Below are 19,334 nucleotides of genomic sequence, written 5' to 3'. Positions count from 1 at the left end.
GGTCAGTGTGTGTGTGTGTGTGTGTGTGTGTGTGTTGTGGTTTTAAAATTAAAAAACCCCAGACATTAGAGATGAGTTGAGATACTAAAAAACGATAATACGCTACTTCCTTTTCTGGTATGCGAGGTTCAGCTCCCTCAGCGAAGAAACTGCATTGTGATGACACTGATGGGGTGTTGCCTTTCTCTTCCGACAGGTGCCATCCCATAAACCGCAGGGGCCCTAGGAAGGGCAAGTGTCAACGGGACGTGTGGCCAGCCCTTGGCCAGAAAAAACAGCCACGGTGGGCCAGAACGGCAGAGCAGAACTGCCCATGCCGGCGGTTTATGAAGTGGGGAAGCAGGTGAGCTGCTGGTTTTGTCTTACAGGAAGGTCAGGCTTGGGGTTAATCTGACAACCTTGGGAAGGGCTGCCCTTCTAGAGGTTTATTTCACCCCTTCGTTGCATCGAAAGGGGGTGTAAACTAGTCAAGAGTGAGACATCACTTCCTGAATTGGTCACACGGTCTCGGGTGACATCAGAACACAGGCAAATCTGATTGGCTACGTAGCACCTTGATGTCATAACTTTATTTGAGTGGGAGCATTCACACCACTGACTCGGTTTGGGGGGGAAAGGTTTAGCATGTTGCCACATGACCTCATTATTCAGCTACAGTAGTACTCCAGAATAGTATATCCAGGGGGAGCTTTTTCTTCTTCCATTTAAAAAAATCTGACTTTTGTGAAAGAACAGGAATGGATGCTCAGTATTTTTTATGGCATGTGTACAAGTACCTTCCCACTTCCTGTGTGGTTTGGAAGGCATGTGTTTCCTATCACTTTCCCTCTGATTGGTGCGAGCTGCGAGTTTGTGGCTTGGTTCAGAGGAGAGATGTGGCAGATCAAGCTGAGGGTCCTGAGTCAGAGCACTGCCCGTGACAGCAAACATTAGCAGCAGACAACATTTCATCACAATTGCCAGGTTCGTCGTAGCTCAGGCAGACACATAGTTCCTCTTCTAATCTCCTGTGCTCCCACAAGATTAGAATTCCAGAATACTCGGCACTGAATAAAATTTTGAAAAGCCGCAGAAGGGCTGTCGCCACGTGCATGTTAAAAACTCTTGGCTTCTGCTGACTGAAGGAACACAAAGGTACATAAGGGATGTGATGTGACTACAGCCACAGTTTTATTTAATTTCTCCAATTTGGGCACAACCCGTCATTACCGTAGAAAGGAAAACCCTTTGCCCTCTAATAGCAATTAACATGCGCTCAAATGTGCAGGCAGTCAGCTACAAATTCACCCTCAAAAACATTGGATCAAACAGTGGTTGTGCCACTACGAATGGTAAGTTTAGCCCCAGAGGTGGAATATAAGTGCTAGTATACGTACCATTCTATTCAGCTCTGGTGAAGTTTCGGCAAGAATTTGTTACCACCTAGATTTACAGGAGTCAGACCAATGATTCATCTAGGCTCATACTGCCTATGACAATCAGGCCCTAAGAATACATTTAAAGCAGTATTTAAACTTCGAGCCACTTTAAACAGTTGTGGCTTCCTGCAAAGCGCTTTAAACATACGGTGTGAATATGACCTATGTGTCTGTAGGAGCGGGACAATTTATTCTTGCGCAGTGGCACTTCCCCTCCTTATCCTATCTCCATGTTTCCCCACAAATCCCCCCTCCCCAAATCAGCTCCGGGGGCTCCCACAATCCTTCCCAGTGGATTAGGGAGTCCGTTCCACCTTTCAACGGCTCTTACTCTCAGAAGGTTCTTCTCAATGTTGAGTTGGAATCTTAGAATCCCTCTTCTACCTACAAAATGAGCCCTGCTCTCTTCTGCTTCAACTGCAGTGTTAAAAGTCTCAGTACAATTCATAGAATCATAGAATCATAGAGTTGGAAGAGACCACAAGGGCCATCGAGTCCAACCCCCTGCCAAGCAGGAAACAGCATCAGAGCACTCCTGACATATGGTTGTCAAGCCTCTGCTTAAAGACCTCCAAAGAAGGAGACTCCACCACACTCCTTGGCAGCAAATTCCACTCTCGAACAGCTCTTACTGTCAGGAAGTTCTTCCTAATGTTTAGGTGGAATCTTCCTTCTTGTAGTTCGGATCCATTGCTCCGTGTCCGCTTCTCTGGAGCAGTTGAAAACAACCTTTCTCCCTCCTCCATGTGACATCCTTTTATATATTTGAACATGGCTGACATAGCACCCCTTAACCTCCTCTTCTCCAGGCTAAACATGCCCAGCTCCCTTAGACGTTCCTCATAAGGCATCGTTTCCAGGCCTTTGACCATTTTGGTTGCCCTCCTCTGGACACGTTCCAGTTTGTCAGTGTCCTTCTTGAACTGTGGTGCCCAGAACTGGACACAGTACTCCAGGTGAGGTCTGACCAGAGCAGAATCTTGTAACTTGAATCTGTCGGTTTGAGTCCGGAGAAGGAGAAAACAGGCTTGCTCCATGTCCTTCTGCTTCCTTCCCTAGTACCCAGAGCCAGAGTACGCGGGGAGACCCCTTCCAATGTCCCAGCATGAGACCTCTCCGACAGTACTGCGACGCACCAGCAACCACCGACGCAACAACCCCTGCTGCTTCTGCTGGTGCTGCTGCTGCAGCTGCTCATGGTACGTGGAACGAACTGGGGCGGGTTGGGGGGTTGGACACTGCCTACCTGTGCCTGTGTCATAGGGCCTGGGCCGGTGGAGGCTGGTGCCCACTGTGGTTGAAGGTTAACGGGACCCCTGACCATTAGGTCCAGTCGTGGCCGACTCTGGGGTTGCGGCGCTCATCTCGCTTTACTGGCCGAGGGAGCCGGCGTACAGCTTCCGGGTCATGTGGCCAGCATGACTGAGCCGCTTCTGGCGAACCAGAGCGGCGCACGGAAACGCCGTTTACCTTCCCGCCGGAGTGGTACCGATTTATCTACTTGCACTTTGATGTGCTTTCAAACTGCTAGGTTGGCAGGAGCTGGGACCGAGCAGCGGGAGCTCACCCCGTCGTGGGGATTCGAACCGCCAACCTTCCGATCGGCAAGTCCTAGGCTCTGTGGTTTAACCCGCAGCGCCACCCGCATCCCGTGTAACCATTGCAATTAGCAGGAGTCTAATCATAGGTGGTGAGCGAACCAATGATGGGCAGGGTCAGCTAATTTTGGTTTGAAACTATGGAAGAGGAAGCCGATAGGTTATCATTCGTTAAGGAAAAGGGCGAGGAAGATCGATAACAGTTTATGAAATAATTCATGGCACAGAGAAGGTGGATAGAGAAGTCCTTTTCTCCCTCATAACACTATTCATTTATTTGACTTATTAGTCACTCGCCACCCAACAGATCTTACACTGAAGTACTTATACATAAATACATTCTAAAACACAACAGGGGGAAGACAAACATTTAACATCCCATACAGCATATTTTTAAAAGCTTCTTCAAAGACAGCTTTTAACTGAACCCATCCTATTTTGTCAAGTCATGCAGTGACTTTCTGTTCCAGCAGTGACGCCCTACTGCTTTTAACAACCCAAACACGCAGCAAAAAAACTTTTTAAAAAATTTTTTTGCAGCCTTCAGAATGCATTCTTATATTATTGGAAATTATGTTTTTGAAACGTCATGCCTAGCAAACCTGCTTGGATACTTAGAACAGTGTCAATGCAGTCGAATGCAGAGTACTCTCGAAAAGCAAAATACGAAAGGTTAACTCCTCTAGAAAGCTAGAACTCGGGGAGATCCAGTGAAGCTGAACAAAGGTTCAGGAGAGAGGAAGGAAAGTTCTTCGTCGCAGTTAAATTATGGAACTCCCTGCCACTGCAGAAGGTGTTGATGACCACCAAGCTGGATGGCTTTAAAAGAGGATTAGACAAATTTGTAGAGGGGAGGGATATTGATCACTGTGGTGGTGGCTCTGTTCTGCCTCCATGGTCTGACGCAGGAATGATTTTGAAAGGCAGCTGCTGGAAACCACAGGAGGGGAGGGTGGTCTTGTATTCAAATCCTACTTCTGGGTTCCTCACAGGGATCTGACTGGCCACTGTGAGAACATGTTGCTGGACTAGATGGGCCACTGGTCTCTTCTTATGGGCAAGTTTTGGAGGTTCCCTCTCCTTCTGCTGCCTGATGTTCAGCTGCCGCGTTTCGGAGGAGCCACGTGCTTAAGCTTTGTTTATAGCTGGTGGCTAATTGGAGGAGTATTTAACAAAGCAAGTGTAAACACCATCTTGAGCAGATGGTCTGGTATTTGTGCCTCACAGAGTGCCGAGGCCCTCGGAAGCTCCGGGTGTTCAGTTTTGTTTGGGTTCGGATGCGTGTTTGTGTTTCGGATTTAGGATATTCTGCACGGCTGATTTTCCCCACAATCTGTTCTAGGAAATGCTGCTATTTCCCTAGTCTGCCACTGAGCCCTGTCTCCCATTTGCGTTGCGCTTGTCGTTCTTGGATTCTCATGCAGCGCAAGGGCCACATTCCCTTCCGTGCAGTCTTCTGGGGGCCACACGCCAATAATGGGCAGGGCCAGAAGCAAAAGGGGGGGTGTGTGAGAGCAAAGCGACGAATGTGAAATTTGCCTTTCTGTAGCTGGCTACTTCCTACAGACATCTGCACACTTCTGTCCTCTGTTCCCAGGTGAGCAAGAGGTACTGTCAGAGTTCAGGGGCACATTTCAGCCAGGTGAAAACACTCAAGGAAGGGGGCAATGCAGGGCTGGTGAAGTGTGGCCCGGGGAGAGGAGTGTGGCTTGCAGAAAAGCCCAAGGGCCCAGTAGAAAAGCCTGGAGCATAGGCATAGCCGGGGTGCTGCTGCCCTCTGTAGATCAAGTAAATTAATAAAAATACCAATCAAGTCGCAGATGGCTCAGTTCTGCCCCCCCTCAAAGGTCCTGCACCCCCTCAGCAAAATTCCTGGCTATACCCATGGCCTGGAGGACTGTATTTGGCCCCAAGGCAGTGTGACGCAGCAGCAAAACGAAGCTAATGCTATTCTAGGCTGCATCAACAGAAGTCCAGTGTCCAGATCAAGGGAAGTCATAGCATTGCTCTATTCAGTCTTACACCTGGAATCCTGTGTCCAGTTCTGGGTGCCACAATTTAAAAAGGCTATTGACAAGCTGGAATGTGTGCAGAGGTCAACTAAGATGATCAAGGGTCTAGAATAGGTTTACCAGACGTCCCCGGATTTGCAAATCTGTCCCCACGAAACGTGGCAGCGGCAGCCTCAGCAGCCCAGAGCCAGCCTGGTAGCGCAGTTGGCTCTGGCTGGCTTCAGGAGCTGCTCGCTACTCTCTGCCGCCGCCACTGCCAAAGGTGAACCGGGGACGTCTGGAAAGACGGATCTCCTGCCCCCTTCTCCCTTCGTTTTGACAGATCAGGGGAGTCACGGGCGGGCAGCCGTTGCCCAGGAGGAGTGCAAGGCACGCGGTTTCTCTGCCAGGCAAGGTGCAAAGCCCTTCTTTCGCACCCTGAGAAACATAAATTTAAATTTAAACATAAATTTAAACATAAATTAAACATAAATTTAAAAACAAGAGTTTTTAAAAAACTGGGCAGCGTCCGCCTGCCCGTGACTCCCGAGCCTCCCTCGATCTGTCAAAACAAAGGGGGAAGAGGGAAGGAGATCAGGGAAGGCTTGGGAGTCACGGGCAGGCGGCACGCCATTGCCCAGTTTTTTAAAAAACTGCGCATTTATGTTTCACAGGGTGCAAAAGAAGGGCTTTGCACCTTTATACAATATGCATGGTGTGCTTGGGCCCAGGGTCTTTTGCCTCACCATCCCCACTACTGACTCCCTGTTGCTACTCAGCTAAAAAAAAAAAAGTGTCCCCAAATTATTGAAAAAAATCTGGTAACCGTAGTCTAGAAACCAGAAAGAGTTGGGTATGTTTAGCCTGGAAAAGAGGAGACAGAGGAGATACGATATCCATCTTCAAATATCTCAACTGCTGTCACCGGGAAGAGGGAACAAGCTTGTTTTCTCCTGCTCTGGAGAGTAGGACTCGAACTAGTGGCTTCAAGTTACAAGAAAAGAAATGCCGACGAAATGGCAGGAAAAAACTCTCTGGCAGTAAGAGGTGTTTGACAGTGGAACAGTCTCCCACAAGAGGTTGTGGACTCTCCTTACTTGGAGGTTTTTAAGCAAACGTTGGGTGGCCACGAGTCAGGGATGCTTTAGTTGAGATCCCTGTATTGCAGAGGGTTGGACTAGATGACCCTTGGGGTCCCTTCCAACTCCACAATTCTATGATGTCTCCCATCTCAAAAATAAAGAGGCCCAAATGCTGCAACCATTCCTCAGAGGGGAGTTGCTCTTTTATGTGAGCTTTTAAAATTCAAATTGTTCCCTATTTTTAAACCCTTTTGATTAAATCAGATTCTGTCTGTGCCCACCAGTTCACAAACGTGAGACCTACCCAGAATTTCTCCTTCTTCTCCCAGTGTGGAGCAGCTGGACCCTTCCTTGGGAATCTGTCCCCAGGAATTTATTTATTTGATAAGACACTTGTAGTTGTTTTTTACCCTGCCCTTCTGATGCATATGGACTTACTCAAGGCAGCTTGCATCACTTAAAATTGCAATCTTGCAATAAAACCGCAGGAGCAGCAGAATAGAACAGAGACAGGCACGGCAGATTAAAAACACATCATCAAATCACAACATTATTTACCTGGCAAGGCAAATCTCTGCCAGAATAAGGAAGTCTGTACTGTACTGTTGTTGGCATACTTCTCTTCTCGGGAGACGATGGAGGAGTGCACCTTTGCAGGTGAAGTCAAACCGTTGGAGACTTTCAGTGCCTGCTGTGGCTGTAGAGACCGATACAGTGGTGCCCTGCAAGACGAATGCCTCGCAAGACGGAAAACCCGCTAGACGAAAGGGTTTTCCGTTTTGGAAGTGGTTCGCAAAACGAATTTCCTATGGGCTTGCTTCGCAAGACGAAAATGTCTTGCGAGTTCCTGCAGGGTTTTTTTTCCTCCCCCCCCTTTTTCCCAAGCCGCTAAGCCGCTTATCAGCTGATCCGCTAAGCTGCTTAACAGCTGATCCGCTAAGCCGCTTAACGGCTGATCCGCTAAACCGCTTAACGGCTGATCCGCTAAGCCGCTTAACGGCTGATCCGCTAAGCCGCTTAACGGCTGATCCGCTAAGCCGCTTAACGGCTGATCCGCTAAGCCGCTTATCAGCTGATCTGCTAAGTTGCTTATCAGCTGATCCGCTAAGCCCGCTAAGCCACTAATAGCGCTAAGCCGCTAATGGGCTTGCTTCGCAAGACGAAAAAAACGCAAGATGAAGAGACTCGCGGAACGGATTATTTTTGTCTTGCAAGGCACCACTGTATAGGAGAGACATGCTTTGTTGCAGCTGGGGCAGAGGAAGGGGCCTGGTTTTTGCACCATGGCCTTTCTTCCTTCTGCGCTCCTCCCAGTGGTTATTCCTCCTCTGGTCACTGTGACGGATTCACAACCTGACTGTCTCCAGGCACTGCAGTCATCTGCAAGGGATTCCCACATGGTGGGGTTGGTGTTGCCAGCCATTTGCAGACAACTTTGTAATGCAGAGTTGGCCTGCCAACACACCTGCTGCTGGAGGCCAGCTCCCTGTAGAGCACATCCTTGGGGATCCTGCCGTCTTCCATTCTGTGGACTTGACCAAGCAACAGCGTAGACGTCGCTAAGACAGAAGCGTGAACATGCTGGGATTGTGGAAGCAGCAAGAGAGGGAGCCGCCCAAATCCCATGGGGCAAAGTGTCTAATAACTTGATTACCACCGCAGAGAGAGCTGGACCATAAAGAAGGCTGATTGCTGAAGAATTGATGCTTTTGAATTATGGTGCTGAAGGAGACTCTTGAGAGTCCCATGGACTGCAAGAAGATCAAACCTCTCCATTCTGAAGGAAATCAGCCCTGAGTGCTCACAGGACAGATCGTGAAGCTGAGGCTCCAAGACTTTGGCCACCTCATGAGAAGAGAAGACTCCCTGGAAAAGACCCTGATGTTGGGACCCTGATGTTTGACCAAACTGCGGGAGGCCGTGGAAGACAGGAGGGCCTGGCATGCTGTGATCCATGGGGTCACGAAGAGTCGGACACGACTAAACAACAACAACACAGAGAAGACCCTGTCTCCAGCCACCACTGACCACACTCCCATTTTGAGTGGGATACAGAGAAAGACCTGTTCTTCACATCTTCGGCTAGGAACAGAGAACATTTCCTTACACAGAGTTAGACTGTTGGTCCACATAACTCAGTGCTTCCTGCACAGATTGGCAGCCACTCTCCACGGTTTCAGACTGGGAACACTCCAAGCCCTAACTGGAAATTGAACTCGGGTCCTTCTCAGACATTGCTGCAACAAAGCCCTTCACCTCCAGGCTGCATTATTTTGATCTTGATTGATTGATTGAGTTTATATACCGCCCTATACCTGGAGGTCTCAGGGCAGTTCACAGAAAAAATAACAACATACGGTATATAATCAGAATAAAAACAACAACTCAATAACACCCCCCCCCCCCCAGAAAAGAGCCACATTTTAAAAGGGTATAGGATGTAAAACAGATCAACCAAAGGCCTGGTTAAAAAGGAACATTTTTTTGCCTGGTGCCTAAAGGTGTATAATGAAGGTGCCCGGCAAACTTCCCTGGGGAGAGCATTCCACAGATGGGGAGCCACTGCAGAGAAGGCCCTGTTCACGTTTTGCCACCCTCCTGACCTATTGAGGAGGGGGCACACGAAGAATAGCCTCAGAAGATGATCTCAGGGTCCGGGTAGGTTGATATAGAAAGAGGCAGTCCTTGAGGTATTGCAGTCGTGAGCCGTTTAAGGTTTATAGGTCAAAACCATCACTTTGAATTGGGCCCGGAAACTAATTGGTAGCCACTGCAGTTGGACTAGGATCTGCCACTCTGTCTGTCTCTCCCCCAAGTCCCAGCAAGATAAGCCTGCGGTCACATTTGGACTCAGTGTGGCTTCCTTTGACAGCGGCATATCTTTGTGTTAATTCTTTTCCTGTATAGTAGATGCTCTCAGGCTGCCGGGCAGAAGGGGAGTGAGAAAAAGATGAAATTTGCACACCGGAACTGCTGCTCCTGTGGGGCTTCGAGCGAAAGTTCTTTTTCTTTAAAAAAAGGAAGTTGAAGCAACTCAGGCCTACAGTCGCTTGCCACAGGCACAGAGGAGGCTGCCAACATCTTTTATGTTTGAATCAAGGGTGCAAACTTTAATAGGCAAAATGTCTAGAGTGTGATTTTATATATATATATATATAAGACTGACTAGAAAGATGCTCAGATTAATCAGTCAGCAGATGTTTTTGTGTGTGCTATGGGGAATGTAAGTTGAGCTGCTAATGTGCATTAAAGGTAAAGGCAAAGGGACCCCTGACCGTTAGGTCCAGTCATGACCTACTCTGGGGTTGCGGTGCTCCTCTCGCTTTACTGGCCGAGGGAGCCGGCGCACAGCTTCCGGGTCATGTGGCCAGCATGACTAAGCTGCTTCTGGCGAACCAGAGCAGCACACGGAAACGCCGTTTACCTTCCTGCCGGAGCGGTACCTATTTATCTACTTGCACTTTGAGGTGCTTTTGAACTGCTAGGTTGGCAGGAGCAGGGACCGAGCAACGGGAGCTCACCTGATTGCGGGGATTCGAACCGCCGACCTTCTGATTGGCAAGTCCTAGGCTCTGTGGTTTAACCCACAGCGCCACCCACGTTCCAACTCAATGTGCATTAACACCTGGCCATTATTCACATTCGCTGAGCCTAATGGAGAAGGTGCACATAATCTGTCCATGAAGAGTATATTATGTGGATTTCCTGGTCATTATGGACAATCCCCAACAGGCCTTGGGTAATGTGCATAATATCGGCTGTGTCGTGTACATTGTCTGGGCAATATGCACATACTCCAGGCACTATGCATTAACTCCAAAGAACATACTTTCCCCCCTCTATTTCTTGTTCAACCTGTGCTCCCAAGGCTGCTTTTGGCCCACTGCCTAGTCTCACATGCCCCACACCATACCCTCCCCCCGATCAGCCAAGCAGCAGGGGTTGGTCCAGATAATTTTTCATTAACTTTGTACCCCATGCTTCTTCCAAAAGAGTCCCTTTTTCTGCTGTTCCCTGGTCAGCTGTTCCCTGGTCAGCACAGAGAGAAGGACATTGACAAACTGGAACGTGTCCAGAGGAGGGCTACCAAAATGGTCAAAGGCCTGGAAACGATGCCTTATGAGGAATGGCTAAGGGAGCTGGGCATGTTTAGCCTGGAGAAGAGGAGGTTAAGGGGTGATATGATAGCCATGTTCAAATATATAAAAGGATGTCACATAGAGGAGGGAGAAAGGTTGTTTTCTGCTGCTCCAGAGAAGCGGACACGGAGCAATGGTTCCAAACTACGAGAAACAAGATTCCACCTAAACATTAGGAAAAACTTCCTGACAGTAAGAGCTGTTCGACAGTGGAATTTGCTGCCAAGGAGTGTGGTGGAGTCTCCTTCTTTGGAGGTCTTTAAGCAGAGGCTTGACAACCATATGTCAGGAGTGCTCTGATGGTGTTTCCTGCTTGGCAGGGGGTTGGACTCGAGGGCCCTTGTGGTCTCTTCCAACTCTATGATTCTATGAATTGTACTGAGACTTTTAACACTGGAGTTGATGCAGAAGAGAGCAGGGCTCATTTTGTAGGTAGAAGAGGGAAATTTGGCAATTTAAAGCTTTTCTGCCCCGCTTTTGAAAATCCTGTCTTGTACATAGCTGCCCAGGCAGGCGAACATCGCAGGGGAACAGCTGAGAGTAGGACTGGACAGCAGGAAAAGGGGCTCTTTTGGAATAAGCTTGGGATATGACAAACCTAGACAGCATCTTAAAAAGCAGAGACATCACCTTGCCAGCAAAGGTCCTTATAGTCTGTATTGGGAAAGATGGAGGGCACAAGGAGAGTTGGACCTGACTAAACAATAAGTATAATGAAAAATAGGAATCTGGACTGTTGGTCCACCCAGCTCAGTATTGTCCACACTGACTGGCAGCTGCACTCCAAGATTTCAGACACTTGTCTCGTCCAGCGACTTCTAACAGTTACAGTTCATGCTTGTCTTCCTTTGGCTGTGGGCATCACCTCCAAGCCAACATAGCGGTAAAAAGTTTCACTCCCTGGAGCAGCCTTCAAACTTCTTATATTTGCCAGTGACACCGTTGCCTTCTTTAACTGTGAGAGAACACTGACCTCTACTGGTCAGCTTTGGTAAAGACAGCTGCACATTTCCTTCCCTAAGTTTCCTATATATATATATAAGCTCTTGAGTCTCAGTCTGCCTCTGATGTGGAGTTTATCCATTCTTTTCTCTCTCTCTCTGCTTCGTTTTCAAAACACAGCAGCCCTGGCGTGAGCTGCATCTGTGCAGAAAGGTGCAAGGTGCTTAATCAATCTCTCCCTCGTCATTTTTCAGCTCAAAACGGACCTCCCCTGGGTGCTTTTACACTTGTTGGGGGGGAGTGGAAAGGGGTTAAGCAGCTTTCCCCAGTTGGGTTTGGGTTTTGGGGAGGAGGCAATGCGTAGAATCAACTCTGATTAACATGTAGTTTGAACTTTACTCAAAAGGTAGGGTGTGCCTTGTTACACTGCCGTTTCTACGGGGATATACACTCAGTATTTATCACCCCTGCTATGCAAAAATCTCCAAATGAATCCGAACTTCAGTGTCTAAAATCCCTGGCAGAGGACAAGGATCCTGAGATCACGTTTAAGGGTAGCCAAATTCTGTGCAATTGGCCTAAAACTTGGGGAACAAGCTGTGCTATCATAACGGTTACGGTTTTAAATGATAATTTTAGGTTATATGTTAGGGACTAAGTTTTAATTTATATATATTTTTAACTGTTGCTATATCTGTATTGTCCCTGTTATACCTAATTGCAAATTCAAATGTATCCCTATTGTGTTTTATGACTTCCTTGATATTGTACGTGGGCTGGAACTGGTCTGTGACCGAAATAATAAAATTCATTCATAAGGAAGCATGTGCATATGTTGGAAGCTTCTCCATAACTTCATTCTTGATGCCCTATTTGCAATCTTTTCATTTTGATACTAGGAATGAAGATCGTGAGCGGGCGTGGAGGGCATCGCGAGACACCAAACTGGAGCCCATTCCAAACTGTGAAGCCTGGTGAGTTCACTCTTTGCCATGGTGGCAGCTCTTGTGCACTCAGAACTTTCACCTTCAACCTGTCCATAGCGAGCCATGCTGAGGAATTGCCAGGACAATGGGCAGGGCCTTTTTGGTGGTGGCACCCTCACCAAAACAATTTACTCCCCAGATGGGCAAGTTCAACAGGTCTGTCTTTCGGCTTGTTTGTTTTTCTGGAGATACGAAAGAACCACCGTTCCCTGGCAAATGTTTGGGGAGTTAACTTTAGTTTTCTGAGATTCTACTGAGGTCCTGTTGTTCTTTTCTGGTTTTTATAGGGTTTTTAATGGCTGTGGCACTGTTCACTGGTTTTTACGGATGCATTTTAGTGGCTTTTTTTAAGCGACTGGTTTTTATCCGTTGATAGGTTTCCTCCGGGCTCCTTTGGAGCTGTGGGGAGCGGAGGTAAATCTCTACACAAAAAGTGCATGACCCAGCTAAAGTGATGAAGTGCCTTCCAAGTTTGATCACTTTCAGTGGGAGAGTTAAGTACACTGACATCATAGAACCGTAAAGTTGGAAGGGACCATGAGGGTCATCTAGTCCAACCCCGTGAGATGCAGGAATCTTGGACTTGAACTCACAACCCTGAGTTTAAGAGTCTCGTGCTCTTAAAGACTGAGCTAGCTTGCATGGGCTGAAAGTGGGTTTTTGTTTTGTTTCTATTATTTTTAAAAATAGATTACAAACATAAAGTCCAAAACAAAGCAGAACAAAAAAGACAAAACAAAACAAAACAAAAAACAAAGATGAAAAAAGAAAACAATAAGAAAAATCACACCTACAAAGAAAACCATAGGTAAAGATAAAGGAACCCCTGACCATTAGGTCCAGTCCGTTGTGGCGCTCATCTTGTTTTACTGGCCGAGGGAGCCGGCATACAGCTTCTGGGTCATGTGGCCAGCATGACTAAGCCGCTTCTGGAGAACCAGAGCAGTGCACGGAAACACTGTTTACCTTCCCGCCGGAGCGGTACCTATTTATCTACTTGCACGTGCTTTCAAACTGCTAGGTTGGCAGGAGCAGGGACCGCGCAACAGGAGCTTACCCCATCGTGGGGATTCGAACTGCCAACCTTCTGATTGGCAAGTCCTAGGCTCTGTTGTTTAACCCACAGCACCACCCTCTAACAAAACCATATTATCATACTAATCGTTACATACATACACACATATTGACTTCCTTCCTTTGTTCTGAGACCTCATAGTTTTTAATCTTTCCGTATTGTTGTGTCTAGTGTAGATTACCTCTATCTTTATACCTCTTGCACCATTTTTCAATTTCTTTAACCCTGCAAAGCTTCATTCATTACATACCAATATACTTACTCCAGAACAATGTTTTTTCATATATTCTTTAACACAATCCCATTCTTTTACTAATTTTTGGGCCGATTGTCCCCTTAAGAATGCTGTGAATCTTGCCAGATATATATATAGATTCACAAAATCTGATTTGCCATTCTTTCATTGATGGGACTTCCCCCCCGAAAGTGGGTTTTTAAGGTGCTTGACTTGGCCCTCTGGAAGCAAAGGAAAATAGGAAGGTGCCTCACTCAGACCACCAATTTATCCATCTAGCTCAATATTGTCTACACATATTGGAAGCGACTATCCCATCCCTGCCTGGAGACCCCTGCATTCAAAGCTGATCCTGTACTGCTGAGCTACAGCCTTTCCCCAAATAAATTGGTATTAGCTTAGAACACAGGCTTCCCCAGTGTGATGCTGGTTCCCCAGTGGTGACAGCTGGGACTGGTGTGAGCTGTACTTGCAAACATCTGGGGGGTTCTATGTTAGGGAAGACAAATTTCTTTTCTATTACAGACTTTATTGAATCTTTTTAGGACAATCAAGATAAAGCACAACTGCATGTATAGATGTTGAGTCTTGTATGCAGACTTAATTTTTTAATAATAATAATAATCAAGAGTTCTACATTCTATGTTTTGTTTTTTAAAAAGCATGTTTCTAGTCCTTAATAAGCTCAAAGGTGGGTGCATGATGAAATCTCAGCAACGTTCGGAGTCGGAGGGTGGGATAGGGCCAGAGTTCAGCTGGCCAGAGGGGGTGAGGTTTCTAGATCCTTTGCTCTTTCCATTTTAATTTTCAAGACTTTGTCTTGCAGTTAAAATAGCAATCCAGTAAAAAGGATGAAATTCATAAAGAGAGAGAGGAAAGAAGCACATGAGACATGGGTGGGGTGTGTGTGGAATATCTCTGCCCCTTTTGCACATTAAAAAGCCATAAATGGATCTTCAGAAAGTCAGTGACCATGTGTGAGCTTGCTGTAACTCAGGGCCTAGTGCAGTCCTGCAAGCTGGTTTTTCAGAACTGTAGTTAAAGCGTAGGAAGCTACCTTACACTGAGTTAGTCCCCTGGTCCATTTTGCCAAGGGTTTCCCAAACTTGGGTGTCCAGCTGTTGTTGGACTACAACTCCCATCATCTCTAGCTAGCAGGGCCAGTGGTCAGGGATGATGGGAGGTGTAGTCTAAAAACAGCTGGAGACCCATGTTTGGAAAACCCTGATGTGATGATGATGATGATGATAATGATAATAATAATAATAATAATAATAATAATAATAATAATAATAATAATAATAATTTATTTATATTTACAACCCGCCCATCTGGCTGAGTTTCCCCAGCCACTCTGGGCGGCTCCCAATCGAGTGTTAAGAACAATACAGCATTAAATATTAAAAACTTCCCTAAAAAGGGCTGCCTTCAGATGTCTTCTAAAGAGAAGATAGCTGCTTATTTCCTTCACATCTGAAGGGAGGGCGTTCCACAGGGCGGGCGCCACTACCGAGAAGGCCCTCTGTCTGGTTCCCTGTAGCCTCACTTCTCGCAATGAGGGAACCGCCAGAAGGCCCTCGGAGCTGGACCTCACAGTCTGGGCTGAACGATGGGGGTGGAGACGCTCCTTCAGATATACTGGACCAAGGCCATTTAGGGCTTTCAAGGTCAGCACCAACACTTCAAATTGTGCTCGGAAACGTACTGGGAGGCAATGCAGATCTTTCAGGACCGGTGTTATGTGGTCCTGGCAGCCGCCTCCAGTCCCCAGTCTAGCTGCCGCATTCTGGATTAGTTGTAGTTTCCGGGTCACCTTCAAAGGTAGCCCCACATGGAGCGCATTGCAGTAGTCCAAGTGGGAAATAACCAGAGCATGCACCACTCTGGCGAGACAGTCTGTGGGCAGGGAGGGTCTCATCCTGCGTACCAGATGGAGCTGGTAGACAACCGCCCTGGACCCAGAATTAACCTGCGCCTCCATGGACAGCTGTGACTCCCAGGCTGCGCACCTGGTCCTTCAGGGGCACAGTTACTCCATTTAGGACCAGGGAATTCCCCACAGCCGCCTGCCCCCTGTCCCCCCAAAACAGTACTTCTGTCTTGTCAGGAGTCAACCTCAATCTGTTAGCCGCCATCCATATGGCTCAGTGCTGTCTATACTGACTGGCAGTGGCGCTCTGGGATTTGGGGCAGGGCTGCTGTCAGCGGTAAATGAAGATGCTGAGGATTGAATATGAGGCCTTCTGCTTGCAAAGCAGAAACTTCACCTCTATAGCCCACCTTTTTTTCCAAGGAGCTCAAGGTGATGTAGTTCTTGTTGGCATTCAGCCAAGGAAATGGGGGCAACTGGCAGGCCCCCACCTGGCACCAGCCCACCAGCCGGTGTGCCAGTCAAACTCCAGTCCTTGATACAGCATGAATCTGCGAGCTGAGCTTCAGAAGCTAGGGCACGCTACTCAGCAGAGTAAACACTGCTCAAGAAGAAGTGGCAGGAGAGGCTATGTGAGCCTATTTGCAAGCAGTTTATTCAGCGTACATCAGGACAAAAGGAAACATGTCTGATCTCCTTCATGTCCAAAGCAAGAAAGCTAAAGCAAAAGCTATACACAAACGGAAGTTCCCAGCAAGCTGTGCTGGAGTGTAAACAGACATGTGACACACAACAATCATGCCTGTTCCTTAAGGTGGAACAGAATATCCCAACAGTTCTCTCCCCAACCCATTATATCCCCTCAACAACCCTGTGAGGTAGGCTAGGCTGGGAGTGAGTGAGTGACTGGCCCAAGAACACCCAGCGAGCTTCATGGCCAAGTGGGGAGTTGAACCCCGGCCTCCCAGACCCTAGTCGGACGCTTTAACCACTGCTCCACATTGCCTGTCAGCAGTCTCAGTAAGGTAAAGGGTAAAAGGACCTCTGACCCTGGTTTTTATTTTTGTTTTTATTATTTTTAAAAATAGATTATAAACATAAAATCCAAAACAAAGCAGAACAAGACAAAGCAAAACAAAAAAGAAAGATAAAAAAGAAAAGAAAAAGAAAAATCACACCTACAAAGAAAACCATAGGTAAAGGTAAAGGGACCCCTGACCATTAGGTCCAGTCGTGGCCGACTCTGGGGTTGCGCTGCTCATCTCACTTTACTGGCCGAGGGAGCCGGCGTACAGCTTCCGGGTCATGTGGCCAGCATGACTAAGCCGCTTCTGGCGAACCAGAGCAGCGCACGGAAACGCCGTTTACCTTCCCGGCAGAGCGGTACCTATTTATCTACTTGCACTTTGACGTGCTTATGAACTGCTAGGTTGGCAGGAGCAGGGACCGAGCAACGGGAGCTCACCCCGTCGCGGGGATTCGAACCGCCAACCTTCTGATCGGCAAGCCCTAGGTTCTGTGGTTTAACCCACAGCACCACCCACAGTCTCAGTACCTAGCTCCATATTGTAGGCCAGGGTTCCAGGCTGGGGACCTTTCCTGCCTACCTGGAGATGATAGGGATTCAGGCTGGGACCTGCTGCATGCAAAACAGAATCTCTCCCCCAGAGCAAGCACACTGGGGGAGACTCTTGAGAGCAGGCTGAAGGGACTGAAATAACTCCTTTTCTCCCCCATCTTGTTCCCTGCGGCTCCTCCTGCGCTGCCTTTGCCTCTGCCTGGTGGGAGGGCTGCCCCTTCAGCGCCAAGCCGACGACTGAGGAAGTCAAGGGCTGGTCCCAGTCTTTTGACAAGTTGATGAAGAACCCAGCTGGCAGGAACGTGTTCCGGGAATTCTTACGGACTGAGTACAGCGAGGAGAACATGCTCTTCTGGCTGGCTTGCGAGGAACTCAAAAGCGAGTGCAACAAACACGCCATCGACGAGAAGGCTCGGATGATCTACGAAGATTACATCTCTATCCTTTCGCCCAAGGAGGTACCTGTCCCTTTGCAGCTAGAATTATTGACTTGGAAGGGGTCCCGTCCCAAGGGTCAGCTAGTCCCACTCCCTACAGTGCAGGAATCTCAACTAGATCATTGCTACCCAACCTATGCTTAAAAACTGTTATTTGATAATGTACTTTATTATCCCAGCTCCTTCCCTCCCTCCCTCCCCCTGGCTGATGTTTCCATTTCCCCTGTAGTCCCCAGTAGGGCTGGGCGATGTATCGATACGTCATCCAAAATCGGTTTGAAGTCCACATCATGATAACGGTTTCATAGTATTTGACATGGCAATATTTCCCGAATCACGTGTGTGTGCTGTGTAAAAAACCGTGACATGGGGAGAAACGGCCATCCCTTTTCTCGTGATTCCTGCCGCCCCTGTTGCTCTGCAATGCAAAATAACAGTCGTAACAATTTGTTAAAGATAAGTAAAAATGTGTTGCTTTTAGACCCCTAAGTAGGAGCGGTTTCCAGGACATTACCCCACTTGCTTCCTTATTGCAGACATTGTGAAAAATCAGTACAGTCATACCTCGGGTTAAAGTCGCTTCAGGTTGAACCCGGAAGTAACGGAATGGGTTACTTCCAAGTTTCACCACTCACGTATGCGCAGATGCTCAAAATGACGTCACGCGCATGTGCAGAAGCGCCGAATCGTGACCCGCAGATGCAGGTTGCATTCTACTCAGGATGCAAACAGGGCTCCGGAACAGATCCTGTTCACATCCAGAGGTAGCACTGTATATCGCAATGTTTAGCTGGTGAAAACCAGACATCGCTCAGCCCTTCTCCCCAGCAGATTCGCTTTCCATCTTTCCCCTAAAAGGTGTGTTGCTTCTCTCGCCCACCTGTCCCTCAGGTCAGCCTGGACTCCCGCGTCCGCGAAGGCATCAACCGCAAGATGCAGGAGCCGTCCTCGCACACCTTCGACGATGCACAGCTACAGATCTACACGCTCATGCATAGAGACTCCTATCCCCGTTTTCTGAACTCGGCCGTATACAAAGCACTGCTCCAGAGCGTCTCTCGGTCATCCTCGGAGTCCTAAGCCCCTTCCACCATCACTGGGGAGGGTGGAGAGAGAAGCAAAATACGAATTGACGGTTCTCCTTTCATGTGGCAGGTGTTAACTTTGGGGTTTTTAAATATATGGACCTCCCACTTGGTCTTACAGAACCAAGGGACCTGAAATGGCATTCTGGGCCAAATCCTGTAAAACCACCTCAGTTCTGAACAACAAGCTGCTGGTCCAACTTACTAGGAAGTTCGCTCTGTGCAAACCTGCCCCGTCTTCTTCTGCCAGAAAGGTGACACATGAACCTCAAAACTCAGGCCTCTGCTTTTACTACTGAATCCGGGTTGGCAAGCTAGCTGACCACGCAGAAGAACTAAAGTACGGAAGGAATCGGCCAACTGGTGCAGGGAGGGGTGGGGGTTGGGAGGGGGCAAGAGAATCCTGGGCAACATGGCGAAAGAAAAGAAAAAGGCCAAAATCCACATCTTCTGAATATTGTTCTTCCTGTCTTTTTTCTGTTTTGTTCGGTTTTCCCTGTTTAAAAAAAAAAAAGAGCTGTTTCCGTGGCAGATCTCAAATGGTTCTGGTGGAAGCTTCAGTCAGACCGATATGGGTGTAGCATAAGAATATTCTGAATTGCACAGGTGTAGGTGGTGGTTTTTGGCCAGAGAAGAGTCCCATGCAACTCAAATTCTTTCTCTATTCCCCCAAGTTGCATTTATTCCAGCTGGTGCCAGACCTCGGGAAGGCTTCTGTCATCTCTGATGTGGGAAAACTGAAGAGGGCTTGACCTCAGAGCTCTTGGAGAGGGGATAGGTAGGGTTGTTGAGGTGTTCCACTGAAAGCAGACCTCCCTGGTGCAAATCATGATTTTGCCCTTCCCGGAAACAACCCGGAAGTAAACTTCCAAATTTCCTGAGATCCCAGAAGTGTAC

The 19,334-nt window shown here is 47.9% G+C and overlaps 1 protein-coding gene across 3 annotated transcripts in view; it reads left to right on the top strand.

The window, feature by feature from the left end:
* Positions 1-18,977, top strand: part of RGS19 (regulator of G protein signaling 19) — a 62,642-nt gene extending 43,665 nt beyond the window's left edge. For all 3 annotated transcript variants that reach the window (XM_081917337.1, XM_081917336.1, XM_081917338.1), the window contains exons 2-6: positions 197-343; positions 2,478-2,617; positions 12,070-12,144; positions 17,139-17,373; positions 18,244-18,977. In XM_081917337.1, the coding sequence (XP_081773463.1) occupies positions 314-343; positions 2,478-2,617; positions 12,070-12,144; positions 17,139-17,373; positions 18,244-18,432 (669 nt within the window). In that variant the 5' untranslated portion in view covers positions 197-313 and the 3' untranslated portion in view covers positions 18,433-18,977. The remainder of the gene's footprint in view (positions 1-196; positions 344-2,477; positions 2,618-12,069; positions 12,145-17,138; positions 17,374-18,243) is intronic.
* The last annotated feature ends 357 nt before the right edge of the window (positions 18,978-19,334 follow it).

This window comes from Podarcis melisellensis, assembly GCF_964234715.1.
Source record: "Podarcis melisellensis genome assembly, chromosome: 6".
In the NCBI taxonomy this organism is placed as follows: Eukaryota; Metazoa; Chordata; class Lepidosauria; order Squamata; family Lacertidae; genus Podarcis; species Podarcis melisellensis.
This window is presented reverse-complemented; position numbering and strand designations above follow the sequence as displayed.